Source organism: Condylura cristata, unplaced genomic scaffold (genome assembly GCF_000260355.1).
Source record: "Condylura cristata isolate star-nosed mole 26May11 unplaced genomic scaffold, ConCri1.0 scaffold00004, whole genome shotgun sequence".
Classification (NCBI taxonomy): domain Eukaryota; kingdom Metazoa; phylum Chordata; class Mammalia; order Eulipotyphla; family Talpidae; genus Condylura; species Condylura cristata.
In genome coordinates this window covers 30138129-30159909 of record NW_004567105.1, presented here as the reverse complement: position 1 = coordinate 30159909, position 21781 = coordinate 30138129, and the positions used below count along the sequence as shown (strand labels likewise).

General features: G+C 39.8%; 1 protein-coding gene across 1 annotated transcript in view; it reads left to right on the top strand.

Moving 5' to 3' along the window:
• The first annotated feature begins 6421 nt into the window (after positions 1-6421).
• TPH2 (tryptophan hydroxylase 2) overlaps positions 6422-21781 on the top strand; it is a 101583-nt gene continuing 86223 nt past the window's right edge. Inside the window, exons 1-5 of the mRNA XM_004675883.1 lie at positions 6422-6659; positions 8992-9144; positions 12130-12313; positions 12404-12504; positions 18134-18201. Of these exons, the coding sequence (XP_004675940.1) occupies positions 6555-6659; positions 8992-9144; positions 12130-12313; positions 12404-12504; positions 18134-18201 (611 nt within the window). The 5' untranslated portion in view covers positions 6422-6554. The remainder of the gene's footprint in view (positions 6660-8991; positions 9145-12129; positions 12314-12403; positions 12505-18133; positions 18202-21781) is intronic.

The window sequence follows — 21781 nt, the reverse complement described above, 5'->3', positions numbered from 1 at the left end:
GCTACGTACATGATGTTGGCTTGTGAATACCTTAAAAAGAAAATGATACTGTGTAGGAACCAGCTTGAGTTTCTTAAAAGTCATGGTAGGCTGATTTCATCTCTTTCTCTTGATAAACTATGCCATAAGTCAAGGAAGTACCTTTGATATGGTGTAAATTTATTTTGGTATGTTATTCATGTGGTTAAGTTGAAGGAATGTAGAGTGGCCAGTGGTAAAGTGAACAGTTCCTGTCACAGAACCCAAAAGTTGTTATAAAAGTCAAATGTCAGTGGGAAAAAAATATCCAACCACACTGTTGGTTTTATGTTCAAAAATTCACAAATTTCTTACCTTATTCAATGTGAGTTTAAGCACAAAAAATACAACCTGTCACACAAATTTCATTGTCTGGGATAATGGTTTAAAACCAAAAAGACAAGATATTTAAGGAAAAGAGATCAGACTTTTGTTGATTCCCACTGTCAAAATAATCCCTGTTAATTCTCTTCCCAATATGTCCATACTCGTGTCCCATAACTATCCTTTTATTACGTCACTACTGCTTCCATAAGGAATGGCCAGAAAAATTCTTCCTCCTTTCAGTTTTTTTCTTTTTTTCTTTTCACCAAGCACATCACTTTGTAGCTCTGAAGCCTGATGGCACTGCATTTCCAGCTGGCTTTTTACTTGGCTAGAATGGTGCTGGAGTGGTGAGGAGAGAGGAGTAAGAAGTTTTCTGAGTTTCTCATCTTTTGGCTACGACATGGATAGTGAGGACAGTAAAGTGGGAAGTTTGGTCATCTCTAGTCATGGACCTGGGATAGTCTGTGGTTTTCTTTGTTTGTATCCCCTTTTCTATATCTTTGTCCTCAGTTATAGCCTCCAATGATCCACTTCCCTTTTCCAGAGAATTTAAAGATTGGGTTTATTTTTTGTTTCCATAACTGTCTTTAATGAGGACAGATGTCTCTTGAGGACTCATTGATGTCTTTAACATATTATTTCCCTAGTGGATGGGCCTTGCCTCATCCCTCAGCTGTTAGGATTATGTGGCCCTCATCACCTGTAAAATCTTGTACATGAACATCTCCCCATCTAACAGTATTTCACTTAGTTCTTTTGCACTCCATTTCCCACTTATGACACTTGTGCTCTTTAACTGCTTGGTCCACACCAATTCTGTTAGCTCTTCTTATGAATGTTGGCTACCTACTGATCATGGACAAAAAGGGCAGCCATCTTGTCAAATTCTAGCTGTCCACATTGCTTTCATTTCTGCCAAAGACTGCAAACCAATGCTGGAATTTATATAATTCTGGCTTCAGAATGTATGAGGAATAGGGGGATAATTAACACTTCGAGCATCCACTCTGCCAGAAACCAGGATAAATACTTGATGCACACCCAGTTTAATCTGCGTAACTGCCTAGGAGATGTAGGTGTTAAAACGCTGTGTTAGAGAAATGGAGGCTGAGGCTCAAGAGAAAACATATCCTCAAACTCAGCTAGGTAAAAAGCAAAGCTAAGTTTTAAAGTCAGATTTATCTGACACCGATGCCCCCTCCCCACCTTTTTTTAATGAAAAGGAACTTTACTACAATGAGTATAAAATATAGGAAAGACAAAGAATATAATTGCTAACTCAAACACCTAAAGTTACCCATCCCCTCGTGGGTAAAAGTCGACCCAAAAGGGCCAATGTCCTTTTTTATTTTTTAATGCAGTATATATATTTTTTCAAGTTTTTATCTTTACCATCAATGTCACACGTGCACTGGTTTCCACAAGGTTTGTTGTCATGAGAAAATGTCCTTTTGCTTCCACCACCCTCTAAGTCCTCTTCCCCAATGGCAAGACTTTTGACTTTCAGGCTGATTCTTTTGGTATTTACTTCCATACCTCTCACTGTTGTGAAAACGCATGTGTTGCTATTTAATTTTAGTTTTCACATCACCCATTGATTGACTCCCCATCAATGGAAGATGGAGATTCAGTTCTTTTCCTTCTTTTTCTGAGCCTCCACTGTACACATGCTTCCTTCTTTATCTTTCCAACTTCAATATAGCTGATCTAATATTGATTAGGTTAATGCTATTTATAGATGAGACATGCTTTTCTCTAACCCTAACCTTTATTTTTCTTTGGTACTACTAATTCTTTTTTTTTTTTTTTAAAGATTTATTTATTTGTGCGTACAGAACTGGGGTACAGGCCAGAGGCTCAGGGGTGGCGAGAGGCCTCAGCAGAGACAGAGTGGGGAGCAGAACAGGCAGATCCACGAAGTACACTGCTGAGGGGAGCAGCGGGCGGGTCAGGAGAGGTCTGCCACGCCATGTGGTCACCTCCGGGGCAGGCGGGAATCGAACTCATGCGTAAGTGGTTTCAGCTTCTTAGTGCTGTGCTTTAACCCGCTGCGCCACCAGGGAGGGCCCACCTTTTTCTGATTTTATATTTAATTGTCATGAATCCAAACCTTCACTCTCTATCAAATGTTTAAATCGGGACTTGTCAATTCTGATACCTCTGTAGGGTCATCTTATTATTCCATTGTGTTCAAGGTTTTCATTGTATCATTTGGTCTTTCCTCTTTGCCTGCTAGATTCTCTAGAGTTTTTCCTTTATCTACCTGGGGAATAAGTACATGTCTCTCAGCTGCCTAAGATTTGGAAATCACAATATCTAGTGTGTAGTCATTTAACCACTGTCATTTCAAGATGATACTTTTGCTAAAACAGCATTCTTTGAGGCCACCAATGGCAGTTTCATTGCCAAATCTGGTGGTCTTCATCTAGTTCTCGTTCTCATTCCCTTATTTTTCTCTGTTGTATTTGTAACCATGGACCACAATTCATCTCTTTCCTGAGTTTTATGTTTCAACTTCTTTAATCATCTTTTTCCCTGAAGACTTTTTTTTTTTTTTTGATTCTACCCCTAGTTGTGAGCATTTAGTTCTTGGATTCCCTTGTTTTTAAAAATTGACTTATTATCTATTATTTTAAATATGGTAAAATGCACATAACATAAAATTTACCCTCTTAATCATATTGAAGTATGTGGTTCAGTAGTATTAAATACATTAGTTGTTGCATAACCAATCTCCAGAATGTTTTGCCTTACAATGCTGAGACTCTGTGCCCATGAAACAACTTCCCATTCTTTTTTTTTTTTTTTTTTTGTAAATATTTACTTATGTGTGCATATAGAACTGGGGTATAGGCCAGAGGTGCAGGGGCAGTGAGAGGATTCAACAGAGACAGAGTGGGGAGAAGAACAAGCTGACTGACAAAGTACATTGCTGAGGGGAGCAGAGGGGTCTGCCATGCCCTGTGGGTCACCTCTGGGGCTGGGAATCGAACTCATGCTGAAGTAGCTTTAGCTTCTAAGTACCGTGCTTTAACCCACTGTGCCACCAGGGAGTGCCCAACAACTTCCTGCTTCTACCTCCCTTCCCCTCAACTCCTGGAGCCACCATTCTACTTTCTAGTTCTGTGAGTTTGACTGACTACTCTAGTTACTTCAATATGTAGAACTATACTGTATTTGTCTTCTTATATTTGACTTATTTCACTTAGCATAATATTCTCAAGTCCATCCTTGTTGTAATATGTGTCAAATTGATTTCCTTTTTATTCCACTGTAAGTACAAGCTATATTTTGTTTACTCATCCATAAATGGGCACTTGGGCTACTTTTACATTTTGGCAGTTATGAATAATGCTACTATGAATAATACTACAATGCATAGATACCACTTTTGAGATCCTACTTTTGACCCTTTAGATATATGCTCAGAGTGGGATTGTTGGATCATATGGTAATTCTATTTTTACTGTCTTGAACAACTGCTATAATGTTTTCCACAGTGTTTGAATCATTTTACAGTGCACAAGGGTTCCAATTTCTTGTTTTTCCTCCATCTATATATTATTTCAGTTGGGGAGCGCATCACCTGTTGCATCAGTTGTCATCACCTAACTACTCTCAAGTTTCTACTTCTAGTTCTAATCTATTTCCAAAACTTCAGTTTCCCATTTATAATTGCATATAGTTTACTGTGATTTGATAGTACTGTGGCAAATTCCTATTCACTGTTGCCAATACTCTTTTTTCCCCAAAACTTACTCTTTCTTTGGAGATAGTGAACTTGCCATTAGTAGGACTTGATAGTGTGTCTTGTTCTTTTTTATGATTTTACCTTCTTTCTTAGAAACAATATTCAAAGTCACCAATTCCCTGTTGATTTTTAGTTTTTTTTTTATTCATAACTGCCATCACCCTAGTTCAAGATTCTGTTAATTTTCTTCCCTCTAAGAGGCAGATTATCCTACTTCTTACATTAATCTGTACACTATTATCATACAAAACCCTTTTAAGATATCATTTTCATGTTGTTATAGTCCCAATGTAAAGATGATAAATGCTTCCTTTTAAAAGAAAAAAATAAATTATCATTGGACTCAAATTTCCAAACTACCAATCCTTTATCTTATTTCAAATTTTCCATTTGTTTTCTAGAAACTTGTTTTCTTTTGGCTTTCTCTTTCCTACCTCTCTAAACTTTTCTCTTTCTTATTTTTTAAAAAGATTTATTTACTTTTGCATATAAGGGTTGGATTGCAGGTGAGAGATTGGGGGTGAGCGGATTTACTAGAGGCAGAGTGGAGAGTAGAACAGGTAGATTGATTGAAATGCACTGCTGTGGGGAGAGGCCTGCTGTGCCATGTGGTTCAGCTCCTAGCCACAAATCAAACTCTTGCTGCAGTAGCTGTGAATAGCTTCATTGTGCTGAGAGTTAACCCCTTGAGCTACTAACGAGGCTTTCTTATTTTTGTGTCTTTGTTCTTTTTTTTTTAATTGCTTCTTAAATTTTGTGCTATCCAGGAGTCAGTTCTCAGTTGTCAAACAACATATTTTCTGAGTGAAGCTATATTCACAAAAATTTAGTTATTTAACAATTTCTAAGTCTCTATATCAAGCTTAGGTCTCATTTCACATTTTAATCACATATATTCAAGTGTTTATTGGATATCTTTGTTGGCGGTTGTCATATGATATGTATAAAAATGTAAACTAAATATTTTCTCTTAGGTTGCTATTATGTAATGTGGTCTACTTTAATGAATGGGACTATTGTCTATCCAGTTCCCCAAGTCAAAAATTTGGGAGTTATTCTGGCATCTTTTTCCTGTTCCTACATCCAATACAAGTAGGGATGTTATCCAATGAATTTTATCCCTTGCATTTTAACATCTCTTGTTATTTTCATTACCTGCTTAATGCTATGGTTTTCTGGTCTTGTGTTTTTATGATAAAGAATCATGTTTTTACCTAAAAAAGTGCTTAGGAATAGAAGTTGGATAACACTAAGTATTCAGTAACTTTATTATTTTTATCATTACTTCAATATTTTAAAGTTTGACTTTTCTGTTAACTTTTTGGAGCTATAGATATAATGTAAGCCAAATAACAGTGTCACAATTAGATCAAAGAATAATTTTGCCTCCTCAAAACTCTAGTTTAGTCTAATTATATCATTCATTTAGTTCTGTTGTGATTTTTTTTCTTGTTTTCTATATGCACAAACAATGCCAGTCCTAGTCTTTGTTCAATTTTGTGGTTAGCAAGCATGTTTGGTTAAGAGTCTTTTATCCTTCAGAAGGCCTGCTAATATTCTCCTGGATGTGCTGAATTTTACGACTTACTAAAGTTTGAATAATAAGTATATATCAATGGTTCCACGCACTTTAAATTGTTGGATTTGATCTAGTTATAACTGAAAAGGAAATATCCTATAGTTATCAATAGCATCAAATGAATGACTGATACATAAGCATTTAGTTTCCTTTGTCTTCACTTGTAGATAGGAAGATTCTAGGGTTACTCTCTCACCTATATCTATATGTGCTTAGATCAGAACCTCACATTGTATTTGCAACCCAGTTGCCTGAACATTACCATATAGTGCATCACATGATTTAAGAACAATGCCTTTAATGATAGCCATATCTGGTTTTCTCTTATACATATGCATATACAGTAATAACACATTAGATCATAAAAGGATTAATATAAAAAAGATCAGCAGTGCTCATCTTTCTTCAATTTGCCTCCTTTCATAAAAAAAAAGCAAAAATTCATAGTCACCTAAAGGATAAGGTTAACTTGCCAGCAGAAGGTTTGAGAGATGAGAGCTAACGTCAAGGGAGAGACGTTACAAATAAAACCCCGTTTTGTATTGTTCTTCAACTCCCACCCCCAAATGGCTACTCGACCTATGAAACAAATCGCACCATGTGCACAGATAACCCTAGGCTTCAGGTCTGTAATCTGACTGTGGCTATCGGCAGCCAGAAATGAGTTTCTTTCTAATCAGCCTTCGATCAATCCCCAGTCACTCATATAAAGGAGCTCTGGGAGGGGAGTGTTCTCACGGCTTTTGCTTCAGCACCAGGGCTCTGGACAGCGCACTGAGAGGGTTGCAGTCTGCATGCCCCTTCCTCTCAACCTAAACCAGCTCTGCTATTGCCGTTATAGTCCCCCTACTGCAGAAAAAGAAAATTACATCGGGATCCATGCAGCCAGCAATGATGATGTTTTCCAGTAAATACTGGGCAAGGAGAGGATTTTCCTTGGATTCTGCAGTGCCTGAAGAGCATCAGCTACTTGGCAACTTAACAGTGAGTACCGAGTAGCTAGCACTCTCTAGAGGAGCATTTTCTAAGGTAGTGATCATGTTCTCACCATAGGGACACATGGTGTAGAGTAAGCACATACATCTCAACTCTTTCCTCAAGTATCCTTTTTATCCTGCCTCTTCTCTTCTTCGGTCTTCCTTCTCACTTTGTTACTGATCCTTAATTCTAAACTTCCATACCTCAAAGTTTATAAGTAGAAAAAAAGAAAGAAGTTCCTGAACAACAAGGAGAGGTTAGATAAACGAATATCTTATACCACAACCAAAACTAGTGTATAGAACTTTTGAAATCTGAGAAGTCCTTTTTATAATTAGAAGCAGGTAGAAGAAATAAAGTTGATTCCTCTGACTCCATATTTATTTGTTATAGTAGATATACTTTGCTTACTATACCCTCTTCCATCTGCAAAACCTAGTCTTTAAATAGAAATAACATTTTCTATTCTTGTTCATAAATGTTGGTTATTGGAATAAAAAAAGCTTGAATTCTTTTCAAGTTTCCTGTTACCTCATTTCATTTTTTTTCCAATTTAATTTATGGAGTAACAAAAACAATGCACTTGTTTCAGTATTAAGACATTAACAAATTAATATTAACAAATTAAAAAGTTGTATTTTCCAGCATTTTAAAAGGCAAAATCATGGGATTTAATAAAAGACAGTGAAAGAAAAATGTAGTCATATTCCTAGTCAATAAAAATATTACATATTTCATTACTTTGCTACCAGAATTTATCAACACAGCTTGATTCATCAAAAAAAGTCTGTTTTAATATTGCTGTTCCAAATATATGCCAGAGTGTTGTACTATATTGGTAGATTATTGCTGCTAAAAAATTTGAAAACTAATCAGGGCAAGTTTCGTAAACTACTTAAGTCAATTTGCAAAAATGAGACCAAAAATATGAATTGATTTTCTAACACTTAAATACCATGAATATTTGGTTGAGATATTAATATTGAGGAATTTTGAAGTCATAATGAATTGCTAAAAGGAAAACAAAGAAAACCTAGTGTTATGATTAATGTGTGACCCTTTCCTGTAAAAAAATACTATTGAAATATGTAAGAACTTTATGTTATATGAGGAAGAGGAAGATGTGGAGGTTTGCTAAGTCAAATGTCAATGCCTGCATAAACTTCTCTCACACAAGTAATAAATAATAAAATATTAATTTCTGTGATATATAGCTCTAGTAAGTGAAATACTAACACGTAAAAGTAAACCAGTAGAGAAATCAGAGAAGACATAGCAAGCCACTATTCACTGAGTTCCATATCAAATGTATGCTTCTCAATTTTGTGAGGAAGTAACACTGTTTGCTGTATTATATCACTATTTGCCAGGGAGAAAGTTCTGTGTTTGCCCAGTTCATCATTTGCATATAAAGAACGGAAAAAAGTGCACTCTAATTTTACTTGCTCTGTCAAGTAAAACTTCCAGGTTTTAAATTCACATTTCTGACAGTATGATCTGAGGTCCTAGAATCTGTCATTTTTACGTTTAGCCAGTAGGACTAATAGTTATTATTTAGTCATGTATTATAGTATCTTGAATGACTAATGACATGTTAATCTTTTTCAGCTTCTCAGATTCGACTCTCTGCTCCTAATGATACACTGGTCAACTTTGTTTCTCTTTCACCTTTGCCACTCGAGGCTGAATTTTAATAGCCGCTTTTAGATATCATCTCTGTTCACAGATGATCTCCGTCGAATATACTCTTTTGTGCTGAATTTCTGCAGATAGAGTCACATTGACAATGTGGATCTAATTGCAGAGAGTGAGGTTCATAATTTCGATGCATGTCCTGAGAGATAGCAGAATGAAATGAATATTTAGTTTTTAAGATCACTGAAAGTATGATTATTGCTGTGAAAAATACGTTTGGTCTTATTTTTGGTACATTTAGTAATGAATCTCATTTCCTATGATTCTAGTTTGCCAGATCAAATTTCATGCTGTAAAGTGAACCTAGAACGGAAGGCAGGAATTATTCATAAATGAGACTATATTTTATGATGTTGGATTTTTGTTGCCATTAACTTCGACACCCAATAATGTCATCCAGATGATCTCTAAGGGCACTGGAAAATAGTATCCAAGTTAAAGTAGACAATATTTATGACTGAAACTTATGTATGAAATAGCAAATTTTCTTTGGGTCTGTATGATTGCTGGGGCTTTCAGCGTAAGAGTGGACTATCTGAAAAAACAAACAAACTAGAAGCCCATACAAACCTCGTTGTAGAAAGCTCTGGAATCCTAACTAATCTGTGTGTGTGTGTGTGTGTGTGTTTCTACTATTTTGAAGCTCAATAAGGCAAACTCTGGCAGAAATGATGATAAAAAAGGCAACAAGGGAAGCAGCAAAAGTGAAACTGCTAGTGAAAGTGGCAAGACAGCAGTCGTATTCTCCTTGAAAAATGAAGTTGGCGGATTGGTGAAAGCGCTGAAGCTCTTTCAGGTGAATGTAAAATATCATTACATTATTTTAAAAGTGACGGTGTTCTTGGTTACAAATCTGTCATCTCTTATGAAACATTACTGAGTCAATTTCTAGAAAATATGTTGAAAGTTTCAAAGAAACCAAACTCTATGAGGCTTTACAAGGGGAGTTTGCCGAACAATGCAGATTTGTGAACTTGTTTTTTATTATTAATTCAGAGTTAGCCTATTAGTGACGCTGCAGACTGTCACTAGGTGAAGAAGTCACTAATTAAAAAGTGTGAGGCTCACACCTGGAAATGCAAACACAAAAAGAGTCAAACAGGGTATCTTTAAATATTAAGAGCCTGCAGCCTGATTTGATTTGTTAACGTTTGAATTGTTCTAGGAACACATTTATTGCCTGCAATAAGCAGTCTCAGTACAGGCACTTGGTATTCCCTGCAGTCTCGTTGTTTCACGAACCTCATGTGTCTTGAGTCATTTTTTGTATATGAAAGCTCAGACTAACACTCCTAATCTTATAAAAATGTGTTAACCTTTCCCACACCCAAATCGTTAGTTTGAATCCTCGAGAAAGAGCTTGGATATTGTCTGCTTGCCAGTACACCTGATGTCTCCTCCACCCTGAAGCAAGTACCCTTGCTTAAAATGCATTTAATTTAGGGGCACTGGCTGATGATTAGAACTGCAAGATGCAGCTTGCCATGCTTGGCGCTGGGGGCGGCTAGCCCAGTAGAGAGCTGGTTGTAATTGTAGTGAGAGGATTTAAGCCAGTGTCCTGCTTTTGCTGATCACTAGCTGATTCCTATGTTCATTGTCTTTATTTGTAACACAACAATAATAATTCCTACCTAACAAGGATGTTGTGAAGGAATAATCTGAGTGAAAGTACTTTACAAAGTGTAGATATGAAACATTAGGATGATGGCGATTTGATGACCAGAGGGGGGCAATAAGCCTGATATGGGAGGCATTTCCTTGTTCTCTTTTGACCTTGAAGAAAGGATCAGGCACCATAAACAGTGGTAATGGAAATCTGGGGAAATAATTTACACATAATTATATTGTCCAATGTTATTCCATAAAGGCCCCAAAGGCAGGCCAATTCAAATGGACAGCTGGGTGCTGTGGAAAAAAATCCCTGGAGAAGTAGTTAGCAGCTGGTAATTTTCACTTGACCATCAGCTAGTCAAGGGGCCAGAGCTAGGTCACTTGACCCATCTAGACCTCAGTTCCTTCACTTGAAAATATGACTCAGACTCAACAAAGTGATACAATGCATGTGAAGACTTTTGAGTCTTGAACTTATTATGAGTCTTATCTTTATGGTCAGCGCATTTAGAAAATGTGGAATTCGTACAAAGGCTAATAAAGGCAGAAATAGAGCATTTAGTTTCTTGGCCACAGGACTAAAGTTGTATTTTTTTTTTTTTTAATCTAGAGGAGGATGCTGTTTGACTTGATCTTATTCTGGTGCTGGGAAAGCTTTATCATTGGCCCTGTGCTGAAAATTCTGAGTTCATTCAGAGTTTTACGAGTATATCTGCAGTGAGGGGATGTGGCTATTTATGTAGGGGTTATAGTGGAGAGGAGAACGTCGCTCTCAGTTAACCAATAGGAAAAATGGCAACCCTACCTCGGTTAGTTAAATCTGATTTGTCAATATTGAATTGCTCCTTTGAGTGCCTTAGAGCAAGGAGACTTTCACCCTTGAAATCCAGTCTGCATGGATTTCCCATACAGCAATTGAAGCAAGCCTGGACTGTGGCGAACATACCATTTACTAAGAGGTTCCATTTAGAGGTGCTTGTTTCTTCCATCAGCCACCCTCTCTTGCCTGCCTTTCTTGCTCCTTTTTCTTTTCCTGCAAGTTGGTCATTCTCGGCCAGTGTTTCCCAGATATCAGTCATTTTCATGTCACCTTCTCAATTACTACCTCATTTGCCTGCCATTTATACTACTTATTTTTTCAAGGGAACATTTTATTTTTAAACTTTAAATTATTCCAAAAGGAAATTTTATACCACTTTAAGTGTTCCCTTGAAAAAATAAGTATGTCTGGGCCCTTCTTGGCGGCACAATGGGTAAAAATGCAACACTATGAAGCTAGCCTCTTCAGTAGCAGCATGAGTTTGACCCTTGGCCAAGGAGCTGACCCAAAAGGCATAGCAGGTCTTTCATGTCTTGCCCGTGTGCCCCTCAGCGGTGTACTTCATTGATCTGTCTGTTCTGCTCTCCACTCCCTCTCTGGTGAATCCTCTTGCTGACCTTGTGCCTCTGGCCTGTACCCGAGTTCTGTATGCATAAATAATAGAATAAAATCTTTAAAAAATATGTCTGGGACTATATGATATTTCAACTAACCCTCCCTCCTCCAAGTAATCATGCAAGCCACCAGTGGGATGTGGACCCCTCTGGGAATTGATGATACATTTTATAGGGCCCTTCATAAGTATAGTACATATATAGGGTCCTTTATTTTATTTATTTATGCAGTTTTATTTATGCATACAAGAGCTAGGGTATAGATTAGAGGTGTGGGAGGGTGAGAGGATTCACCAGAGATAGAGTGGAGAGCAGAACAGGCAGATCTACTAAAATATATTGCTCAGAGGAGCAGCCAGCAAGGCAAGAGATGCCTCCTGTGCCATGGGGGTCACCCCCCTGGCCAGGGATCAAACTCCTGCTTCAGTGGCTGCTGATAGCTTAATAGTGTTGAGACTTAACCCCTTGGGCCTTTAGGGAGACCCCTATATAGGGTCCTTTAAATACCTAAATATCCCCTCTTTTTTGTTGTTGTTTGAGGCAGGAAAATCCATCCATAATTTTTATTCCTATTAATAGAGACAATGGTTGGCAACATTTCCATGTTTTAGTCAACCAAAGAGTGAAATTGACTTCTCTTCCTTTGTGGGCACTGGTGTTTTATTGCTTGAGTTGAACCAGCCTTTCTTCATCATGGCTTCAAAGTGATTTAGAGATGTTGCTTATGTTTCCTCAGGAAAAACATGTTAACATGGTTCATATTGAGTCCAGAAAGTCCCGGCGAAGAAGTTCGGAGGTAGAAATCTTTGTGGATTGTGAATGTGGCAAAACAGAATTCAATGAGCTCATTCAGTTGCTGAAATTTCAAGCCACAATTGTGACTCTGAATCCGCCAGAGAACATTTGGACTGAGGAAGAAGGCAAGGCCTTTTTGTAATCTGACAAATGTTGCACAGGGGAAACACAGTCTGTGAGTTAATAATTTTGAACCTGCACTATGTTTTCAACAGAGCTAGAGGATGTGCCTTGGTTCCCCCGGAAGATCTCTGAGTTAGACAAATGCTCCCACAGAGTCCTCATGTATGGCTCTGAGCTTGATGCCGATCACCCAGTAAGTGTCTGGTGAATCCATTCCACACCTGCTCTTCCAGCTCTACCCGTGCCAGGCAATGCACCATGTTCTGTGCTGTAATGCTTCATCGTAGAGCAATTTTCTATCTAGTCTCATCAGTGAGAGCAAGCCTTCAAAGGATAGCGCTTCCCAGGGCCAGTGCATCCGCTAGGTGCAGGTTACAAGGATGATATTTCTATGTAGAAACTATTTTTAAAAGGGTGGGCTAGAGGGGGAGATTCTAAACCTACAGGAGTATTTCTGCAGAATTAGACAAGCTGAAATATACTTGCATATGGTGGTCCCAGAAAAAACAGTGAGCTGAAGTGGATCACCTTTATGGGAAACTTGGCAGGGGCGGCCTCCCCTCTCAGTAGGAGAATAAAATTCTCCTTGCAATTTTCCTTGACTGTAAGTAGTTAGGAGCAGAGTGTTGTGGTGGATCTCAGACTTAATGGAAGGCAGAGATTTTTAGAACAAGACTGTGATGCTTGCATCTCTCGCCACATCTAGTCTGAATCTATCTGCCACATCTCCCCAGAACTCTAATAAAACCAACCACCTTTAAAGAAATAATGATACTTAGGTAAGTCCTTCCCTTTATCCCCTCCCTCCCACTGACATAAGTTTTTATTTAACACAAGAGACGTGGCGCTTCTTCATGGTCAGAATGAAGTACAGTTAAAAGTCTGCTAGAGGTAAGAAATATTTCTTACGAGCATTTTTTTTTTCTTGGTGCCTCTTGTTTAATAATAGACAGTTAAAAGAGCGAAACCCAAGCAAATTGGGTTGTGTGAATAGGAGGCCTTTCCGTGTGAGGGTAACGGTTTAGAGACGTTCATTTTACTTAAATGAAGGGACTTGGGGAAGCTGAGAGTATGACAGTTCTCAATGCAGCTGTTCTCCAAGTGTGTTCCTAGGACCCGCTCTGTCAGAATCATCTGGAACTTCTTTTCACAAGCCCACACTTAAGTTTGAGAACCTCTGTTTGAAAGGAAACTGACAACTTTAAGAGAACTTTTCAATCCAACTGGTCATTTGACATAATATACCAATTCAGACCAATTCATAATGTACTATTCCAAAATATGGTCAAATAGATCTAATTCAACTGTGTTCATTTCTAAAGCTGAATTCACTCAAGGACGGATGTCTTCTGTTGGCCACCATAATCTAAAATTTCAGAATAATTCACAGTAATTCACATGTAAAGTTCCTAATTACTAGAAAAACACTCGAGTGCCTTGAATAATCATCCATTTAGTACCTCACCCCCACCCCCCACATCCAGAGGAGTCAGAGTGGAATGGAAACCTGATTTGAGAGTTCTGCAATAATAGACTACCCAGAAGCACCATATTTTCCTTATGCTGCAAACAAGCAGGATGACCTTGAGCAAGTCCCTCTACCTCTGCACCTCAAATTTTTTGTGTTAAAAAGTAGGAAATGAAATTTTTATTGATCCCAGTGGGACATTTGAAAACCCTTGTTAATAAAACAACTAGAAAGAATTTTGGCAGGAGTAAATGTTTCACTCCAGGAATGGAAACGCTGTGTTAAATTATCCAGATCAGTGCCTGGACAGTGAAGGATTTCTTGCCATGCTCCTATTTCCAGTGCTCCTTAGTCTAGTTTGAAAATTACTCAACTTGGAGAAAGGGGGTCAGCCATTTTCAGGCTCCAACCACAGGAACCACCGACCTTGTTGTAAAAAATTTATTCTGATACCCAGTATAAATTTTCCTGTGTGTAGTTTTGTTCCGTTACTCCTAATTAGTCCCACCTTATAATACCTTCTCTTATTTTCTGTGCAGCCACTTGAAATAATTGCAAGTACTTAGCAATCTCCTACATCATTTGTCATTTTTTAAGCCACCTATATATATTTTTTACAAGCACACCAAATGTTCATTATGCAAAATTTGATGATGGTAAATGAGCGTTTTAAATCAGGTATTATCTAATGAGGATGGAAAGCATTGTTTAAGGGCTTTCTTATTTGCCTAGAATAATCTCTGGTCTGAGATAGGGATTATAATTTAAGGATAATATCCTATTTTGCAACCATTCCAGGCTGGGTAGGGTCACTATCGGTTCCAGCAATTTGAAAGAATTTTGGGACCCTTGGCATTATTTTCAGTTATTTTTGTTTTTAAAAATGATTTTTTTCAAAAAAATTTTTTTTGGGTGTGTGTGTATGTAAAAGAACTGGGGTATAGGCCAGAAGTGTGTGTGGGGAGGAGGTTGAGGTGATTCACCAGAGACAGAGTGGGGAGCAAAGCAGGCAGACTGACTGAAATACACTGCTGAGGGGAGCAGTGGGTAGGTCAGGAGAATTCTGCTGTGCCATGTGGGTCAGCGCCCGGCAGGAGATTGAACTCAGGCCATAGCCATGCTAAGTGATAGTATTGAGATTTAACCCTCATCTTCACAGGTTCTAATGGTAAGCAGGGGGAAAAAAGCCAGCAGGGAGACAGCAACTCGAGAAAGCAACCTCCCCAAGGTGGCACCACCCTTTCCCACTGCCTCCTAGGCACAGGTGTGCACACTTGCATATTCACACGCACCCACACTCAGGAGCCCATAATCAGGCACGTGTGCCCCATGCCCACATACCTTCATGATCAAAACCTCAGGTGATAGCTAGAGGCCATAAAAATCCTGATCAATTTAATTTACCCTATACACCCTGTGCTTGGCTGGGTCAGAGGAGCTTCAAATATACGACCATTCTGTTGAGGTTCTCTAGAAAGAGTTCATTACGAGGTGGCTACCTCTGAAACTTTAATGAACAAGTAAATCACTTGGCAGCTCTTTTGAAAATGCAGACATGAGGGGCTTGAGAGTTTGCATTTCTAGGGAACACCCAGTGGCTGCTTGTACTGGGTGTGTGGGGACCACACTTTAAGTGGCAAGAATCTAGACTGGGAAGGTTTTTCAATGTATAGTTAAGTCCATCCATTACGAGTTTGTTACAGATGTAATATCTTGAGGCTCCCCTGAAGCCCACTGAATCAAAGTTCCTAGATAGTCCCTGAAGTCTGCATTTAAAAGGTGTTGCAAGAGATTTTAGTTCTAAAATTTGAGAACTAATAAATTAATGATCCTGGTCCAGACTTTCTATTTAAGTAATCTTTGAGGCCAGGGTCCCACCTCAGAGTGCTTAAATCTGAACTCTGAGAATGTGATTAGGCTTGTAGTATTTCAAGCTACCCAGATATTCAAATATTCCACCAGGATTGAGCTGGGATAGCGACTTGAGTGCCAATGTACACTTAGCTGAGCACTTGAAAATGTGGATTGGGCCTTAAGTTCCCCTTGACCTGAACTGAAAGCGGAAGGGGGTGTATGTTGGATGCTCTCCAGGCCCTAGAGTTGCCAGAGTTAGCAAATAAATATATAGAATACTCAGTCAAACTTGAACTTCAGATAAACAGCAACCACTTTTTTTTAGTCTGTGTATGCCCCAGGTATGGCATGTTTGATTTGGTAACCTTATTCCCTGGCTTCATCAGAATGGACAGGCGAGAGCTGCTGTATCTCTAATCACTAGGACAGTTAGCCGCCCTGTTGTATTTTGCCAGTCCCTGGCTCAATCCTGAAAGTTCCGGATAGCCCATGACATTTGCATAATTACCACCACATTCAACTAATGAGGCATGATGAGCAAATCACCCTCTTGCATGCCTGGAAAAGGTGCAGGTGTTTGCTGAGGAGAGCCGTTCGAGATTCTTCAGGAAATCCACCAGATTACGATGCTGTTTCCATGGTGTCCGATTTGGCAGGAGCTGGGGAACAGATGCTAAGCTTTTCATACCACTCCTTTTCTTTTGCCATGACCTGCTTTTCTGTTTCTGGGTGAGTTTTTGTTTTGTTTTTTCGTCATAAAGGTGCTTGGGACTCTTACCATCCCAGGTTGCCTGGGCCTCCTCATGGGTGCTGAGACCCTCTTGCGGACCCACAACAGCGGATCATTTTAGGTCATATCCCCATTTATGAACGTGGACACCTGGGTCATGAAATTTTGTATGTACATCTTTTAAGACTTCACAATTTAAAACCTGTCAAATTCGGGGTTTCCCTGATGGCACAGGGGTTAAAGGCAGTGCTATCAAGCTGTCACCAGTCACTGCAACAAGAGTTTCATCCCTATGGATCCCCAGCTGGCCAGGGAGCTGACCCACATGGCCCAGCAGACCTCTCTTGGCTCACCCACTGCGCCCCTCAGCAGTGTATTTCAGTCAATCCACTTGTTCTGCTCCTCACACTGTCTCACTCCATCCCCTAAACCACTGTCCTGTACCCCAGTTCTTGTAGGCATAAATAAATAAATCTTAAAAAAAAAAAAAACTGCCTAGTTCATAAAAGAAAAAAAAGGGCTAGCTTCTAGGATGGTGTTTTAAATTTCTGCCCATCATCAGGTGATCTCAGAGCCCTCGTGCTCTCTTGTATTAGGAACTCTCTGGTCTTTCCTGCGAGAGGCTGTTGGCAATGGAAGGTTTTCATTTCTGCCCAACAGAGTCCTGTGAAGATTTGTCCTCAGGGCTAATTCTCCTTCAGCTAGACTAGAGAATGAGACAGTTTTCGTGAGTTTGAGGCTCCACTTGAAGCGCTTCCCTGCAGCGATGGCCTGGTGGCAGCAGATGTATCAGGCCCCTGGGGACCCAGCTCGTCAGTCCTCTGCTGAGTGCTCAGCTTCCCAGAGCCCTGTCTTCTTGTCTGGCCTCCATTCTTAGAGCAGGGCCCTGCTGCCTGTTTCCTTGGAGTTTGCAAGACTGGCGGAGGTAGAAAGCTAAATTGAAACAATTCCTTCTGGGTTTCAGCAGTCTGAAGAAACAACCCCAGATAGAACTGATTGTGTGAAAGCACCCGAAGGAAAGGAAACTGGAAAGTGTGTTGACAACAGGAGAGATTGTTGAGTAAGCGCAGAGGTCCTCTCAGAAGGATTCCACTTGACTGAAGAATGACAGATAGGATGTTTAATTTCCCAAGTGCGTGATGACAGGTACAAGTCTCCAACTGGCTGAAAACTAATCAGAATCATAGGAACTCAGGTGGAAGAGAGCTAACTTGCAGTCCTGTGCATGAGTCCTTTCTAATTGATCTTGCATTTTGTGGCTGCACTCATCAAATACAGCAAAGCCTCCTGAATTCGTACTAATTTGGGGATTTGATGATGATTTGGAATAATAGGATTTTTAATAAATGTACATCCATTGGTCATTTACACAAAGCAATTCTATATTGGCTAGCTGACAGAGGAACCATGTTAAAGAGACCTGTTTTAATTAGTTTGCGATTAAGATCAATTACATGTAAATGATACTTGAAAAGCAAAGGATACTGTTCACAGTATCAATTTGCTTCACTAAGCCATTCTGCCTACTTAGTAGAAAAGTAAACTTTAACCAGAATTCCCATACATCCCAAATTAGTACAGACCAAATTTAATGAGGTTTTACTGTAAGCACAACTCGCTTCTGCCTGTGTCATCAAGACGGTCATCCAAGGGTAGAATTTACATTTGAACTTGACACTCAGTAAACACCACGGTGATTTTCTTTTAGGCTTTCTGCAGCTAATTTTTTGGCACCCCCGTTAAATGACTTAATCTCTTTTTCTGTTCAAGGGATTTAAGGACAATGTCTATCGACAGAGAAGAAAGTATTTTGTGGATGTGGCCATGGGTTATAAATAGTAAGTACCTGTATAACTCTTTCTTGCAACTTGTCGCTGGCTAGTTAGGAAAAACACATGCTGTGTAAAACAGTCCTGTCTTCCCTTCACTTTAACTTTTGCAGAAGCAGACATGAACCATTTTAAACACTCACCAACTCTGTAGGCTTTAAATGCCAACACTGATGCTTGACATCTGGGTATAATTGTAAAATAATGAGCCCTGCAGGCCACATGCCAAGTGCTACATTTCCCCCATTGTGTTTGCAGCTCTATTAAGTCAAGGAGTCATTTCTGTACATGCTTAGGACCTTGGAAAATGTATTTTAATGTTACTTTTGACTTGACTTTTCAGTAACCCCCCCCTTACTGCCCAGCTTCTCTGAAAAAATAGAGAATTTGAGCAAGAATGATAGAAAAGATTCATATATGCAGCTAAAATAGAAATGTGTTTGTTTTATATGGAGAGGAAAAGCTTCTGTCACTTAAAGGATTTATAGAAAACTTTCCTACTCGATCACAGATCAGGGCTGGGATGACATTGATGAGCCGGGGGTGGGCGGAGAGGACTTACCTGGGGCTAAGTGGCAGAGTGACTGCGCCTGGCAGTAATGGAGTCTGTTCATTGCCAGCCATGTCTAGAAAGGTGGAGTGGACCCTCGGCCTGTTCTTCTACTCATGCTAAGTCTATAAATCATCATGGCACTATCTTCCCTTGTCTGGTATGTGGTCTGCTGCCTGTTACTAGAAAAAATGTACTGGTAGAGGGAAGGGTCCTTGTTGCACCAATGGAGACTGGGGGAGCGCTTGACAGACCTGCTGAGAGACTTTGTCATTGGTAAGAATTTAGGGTGTTATGATGTTACAGAGGGTTTCAGTGATAATTTCAGTCGTACCTCTGACTGAACCAGTCATGTACTCATTTCTAACATTCCTCGATGCTTTGGTTCTTGTCCCTTCTTCCTCCCAGGCCCCAGGGCCCTTCACTTTTTCTCGTTTTTCCCATTTATCATCTTGAACACTGAGATGTCTATTTCATTTTTGCCTCTTCTGTTTCTAGCAGCTTCTTGACCCTATTTAGACCACTGTGACTTTCAACTCCTTCCCAAAACCAGCATGCACATGGCTCGTCCTGGCATGCTGGCATGGCTTGTCCTAATAGGCCTGATGGCATGTGCAACTTCTTTTTACCCTCAGCACCATCACTCATAAACCCCATTTCCTAGTGTCCCTAGACAAATTGCAAAGAGAGAACTCTGATGGGCCAAATTCACTTTTTTCATTAGGGCCTGATAAAGTTTGTGAGTCTTAAGATTGGCTCCCCTCAGTTCCTGGAGCCTCCAGTGGAGTCAGGTCATGGCTCTATAGATGGATCTTTCAAGTAGTGTCAGTGGATAGGGTCCTGGGGCATTTGGGGTGGAACCTAAGGCCTAGTAAAAGCTCATTCTTAACACTGGATCTTTTCCTGTAGAAAAAAACAGAGAAAATGTATTATATATGTAGATACTATAATGTCTTTCTGTCTATATGAGAATAGCACATGTACATATGTACATACATGTAGAGAATTTCATTAGCATAGTTATGATGTTGTAATTTACACCAAGAAAGGTGTTTTTGAACTTCTACCTGATCAGAGAGCTCCCCAAACCCTTGAAATTTCCTAAGCAATAGGAACAGTCAAGGTGTCTTTTGTTATGCTAATGGTGACTTTGGCCTGCACCGAGTGTGCAGGTTGCCAGAGGAGCCAGGGTGTGGTTAGAGGGTTGGCATACCAGGGAGAGGAGAGCGGCTGGAGTTGAATCAGTTGTCAGTGGCCAAAGCTTTCAGCAATCATGACTATGTAATAAAGCCCCCATAAAAACTTCAAAATCTTCTGGCGAAGACTTGGGGGTACAGGGAGACCAGCACTCCCAGAGGGGCGGGGGGTCTCCGCAGCCTTTCTCCATACTTTGTTGACTGCATCTCATTCATCTGGCTGTCCCTGAGTCATAACCTTGTATAATAAATGGATGCAAGTTTCTCTGAGTTCTATGAGCTGTTCTAGCAATTGATCCCAAGAAGGGGTGTTTATCAGAAGTGAGGGGCCAGAGGGCCTGTCTTAGGGGACTGAGTCCTTCACCTGTGAAACCTGATGCTATCTCTGGGTAGACAGGGTAAGAATTAAATTGAATTCTGGACACTCAACTGGTATCTATTGTAGGTCTAGAGAACCCCCTCTCCACATTGGAAATTAGATCCAGGAACCCAAAGGAACAGTGATCAAGGGAGTAGCTGAAATGTCACTTCTTACTTCTTGACAGAGCCCAGAGGGTGGACAAAGACAAGCTTTTCTGGGGGTAACAGTAAGAGAACTGCCACACATGAATGAATCAACCAGTTGCAAGAAAGCCTTGATAATGGGGTGTCTTCTGTTTTGTTTTTGTTTTAAAGAAAACATTTATATGAAAAGGAGAGAAAAAGAGTAGTCAAAATGATGGAGGGTGAGACTTTCAAAGTGTTAGTGAAAGTTTGAATTTGCCAACTTCCTTTTTAGCTAAAGAGTAAAACTGAGGCATGGTATCTATGGAAAACAGAAGCTCGAATGGAATTGAATCTGGAGGTTGGAGTGGGAGAGCCCAGCAGTGTGAGATGGAGCAGAGCATTCCAGGATCCGGTCCCACACTGGAGGTTGGGAATGTTCAGGCTCCAAGGGCCTGAGTCTTGGTTACCGAGTGGTCAGCAGGCTGAGCTAGGCAGGAAACCATCAATCTGCTCTTTTTATGGGAAGAAGCTACCTACCAAACTCTCTTTGTCATGATACCAGAGCCCAAATTATAACCTGAAGTTTTTTTGGTGGATAGACGGTCAAAGCAGAGGTTGTTTACTAAGAGTTTGGAATCCAGGAACATGCTACAATTCTCCCCTGGACAGTATTGAGTCCGGACTGATGATATAGAATGACTAAGTGGGACACTAGAATGAGACGATCTTCTCTGTGTACCTCACTGTGCTTCAGTTTCTTCATCTAGGAAGTGTGTCTAAATGTACAGTCAACCTCATGGGGTGGTAGTGAGGATTACAGAAGAATGCATGTGTTGTGCTGAGTGCAATGCCTGGCAGGCAGTTTATGTCACTCAGAGATAATCATTACCATCTTCTCCCCAGGTCCCACCCTCATCCACAGGCAGTGTTCAGTTTCCAACTGACCTATGTTGACTATGTCATCTTAACAAATACAGTAGCTCAAATATCCCTAAGGAGTAACCTTTATTAGAAAACTGTTTCACATTTAAAGAATATTGTAGGGGCCTCCTTGGTATTCTGGGGATTCAGTGCTATCAAACTATCTCTGCAGCGGCCTCAAAGTTCTATCCCTGGCCAGGGAGCTGACCCACATGGCGCAGCAGACCTCTCCTGTCTCACCTGTTGCTCCCCTCAGCAGAGTATTTCAGTCAATCTGCCTGTTCTGTTCCCCACTGTGTCTTTGGTGAATCCTCTCACGCCCTGCACCTCTGGTCTACACCCCTGTTCCTCTATGCATAAGTAAATATTTATTTATGTATTTTTTTAAAATAACAGTTATTTTTACATACATCATTTTGTACATTTTTTTTTTTTT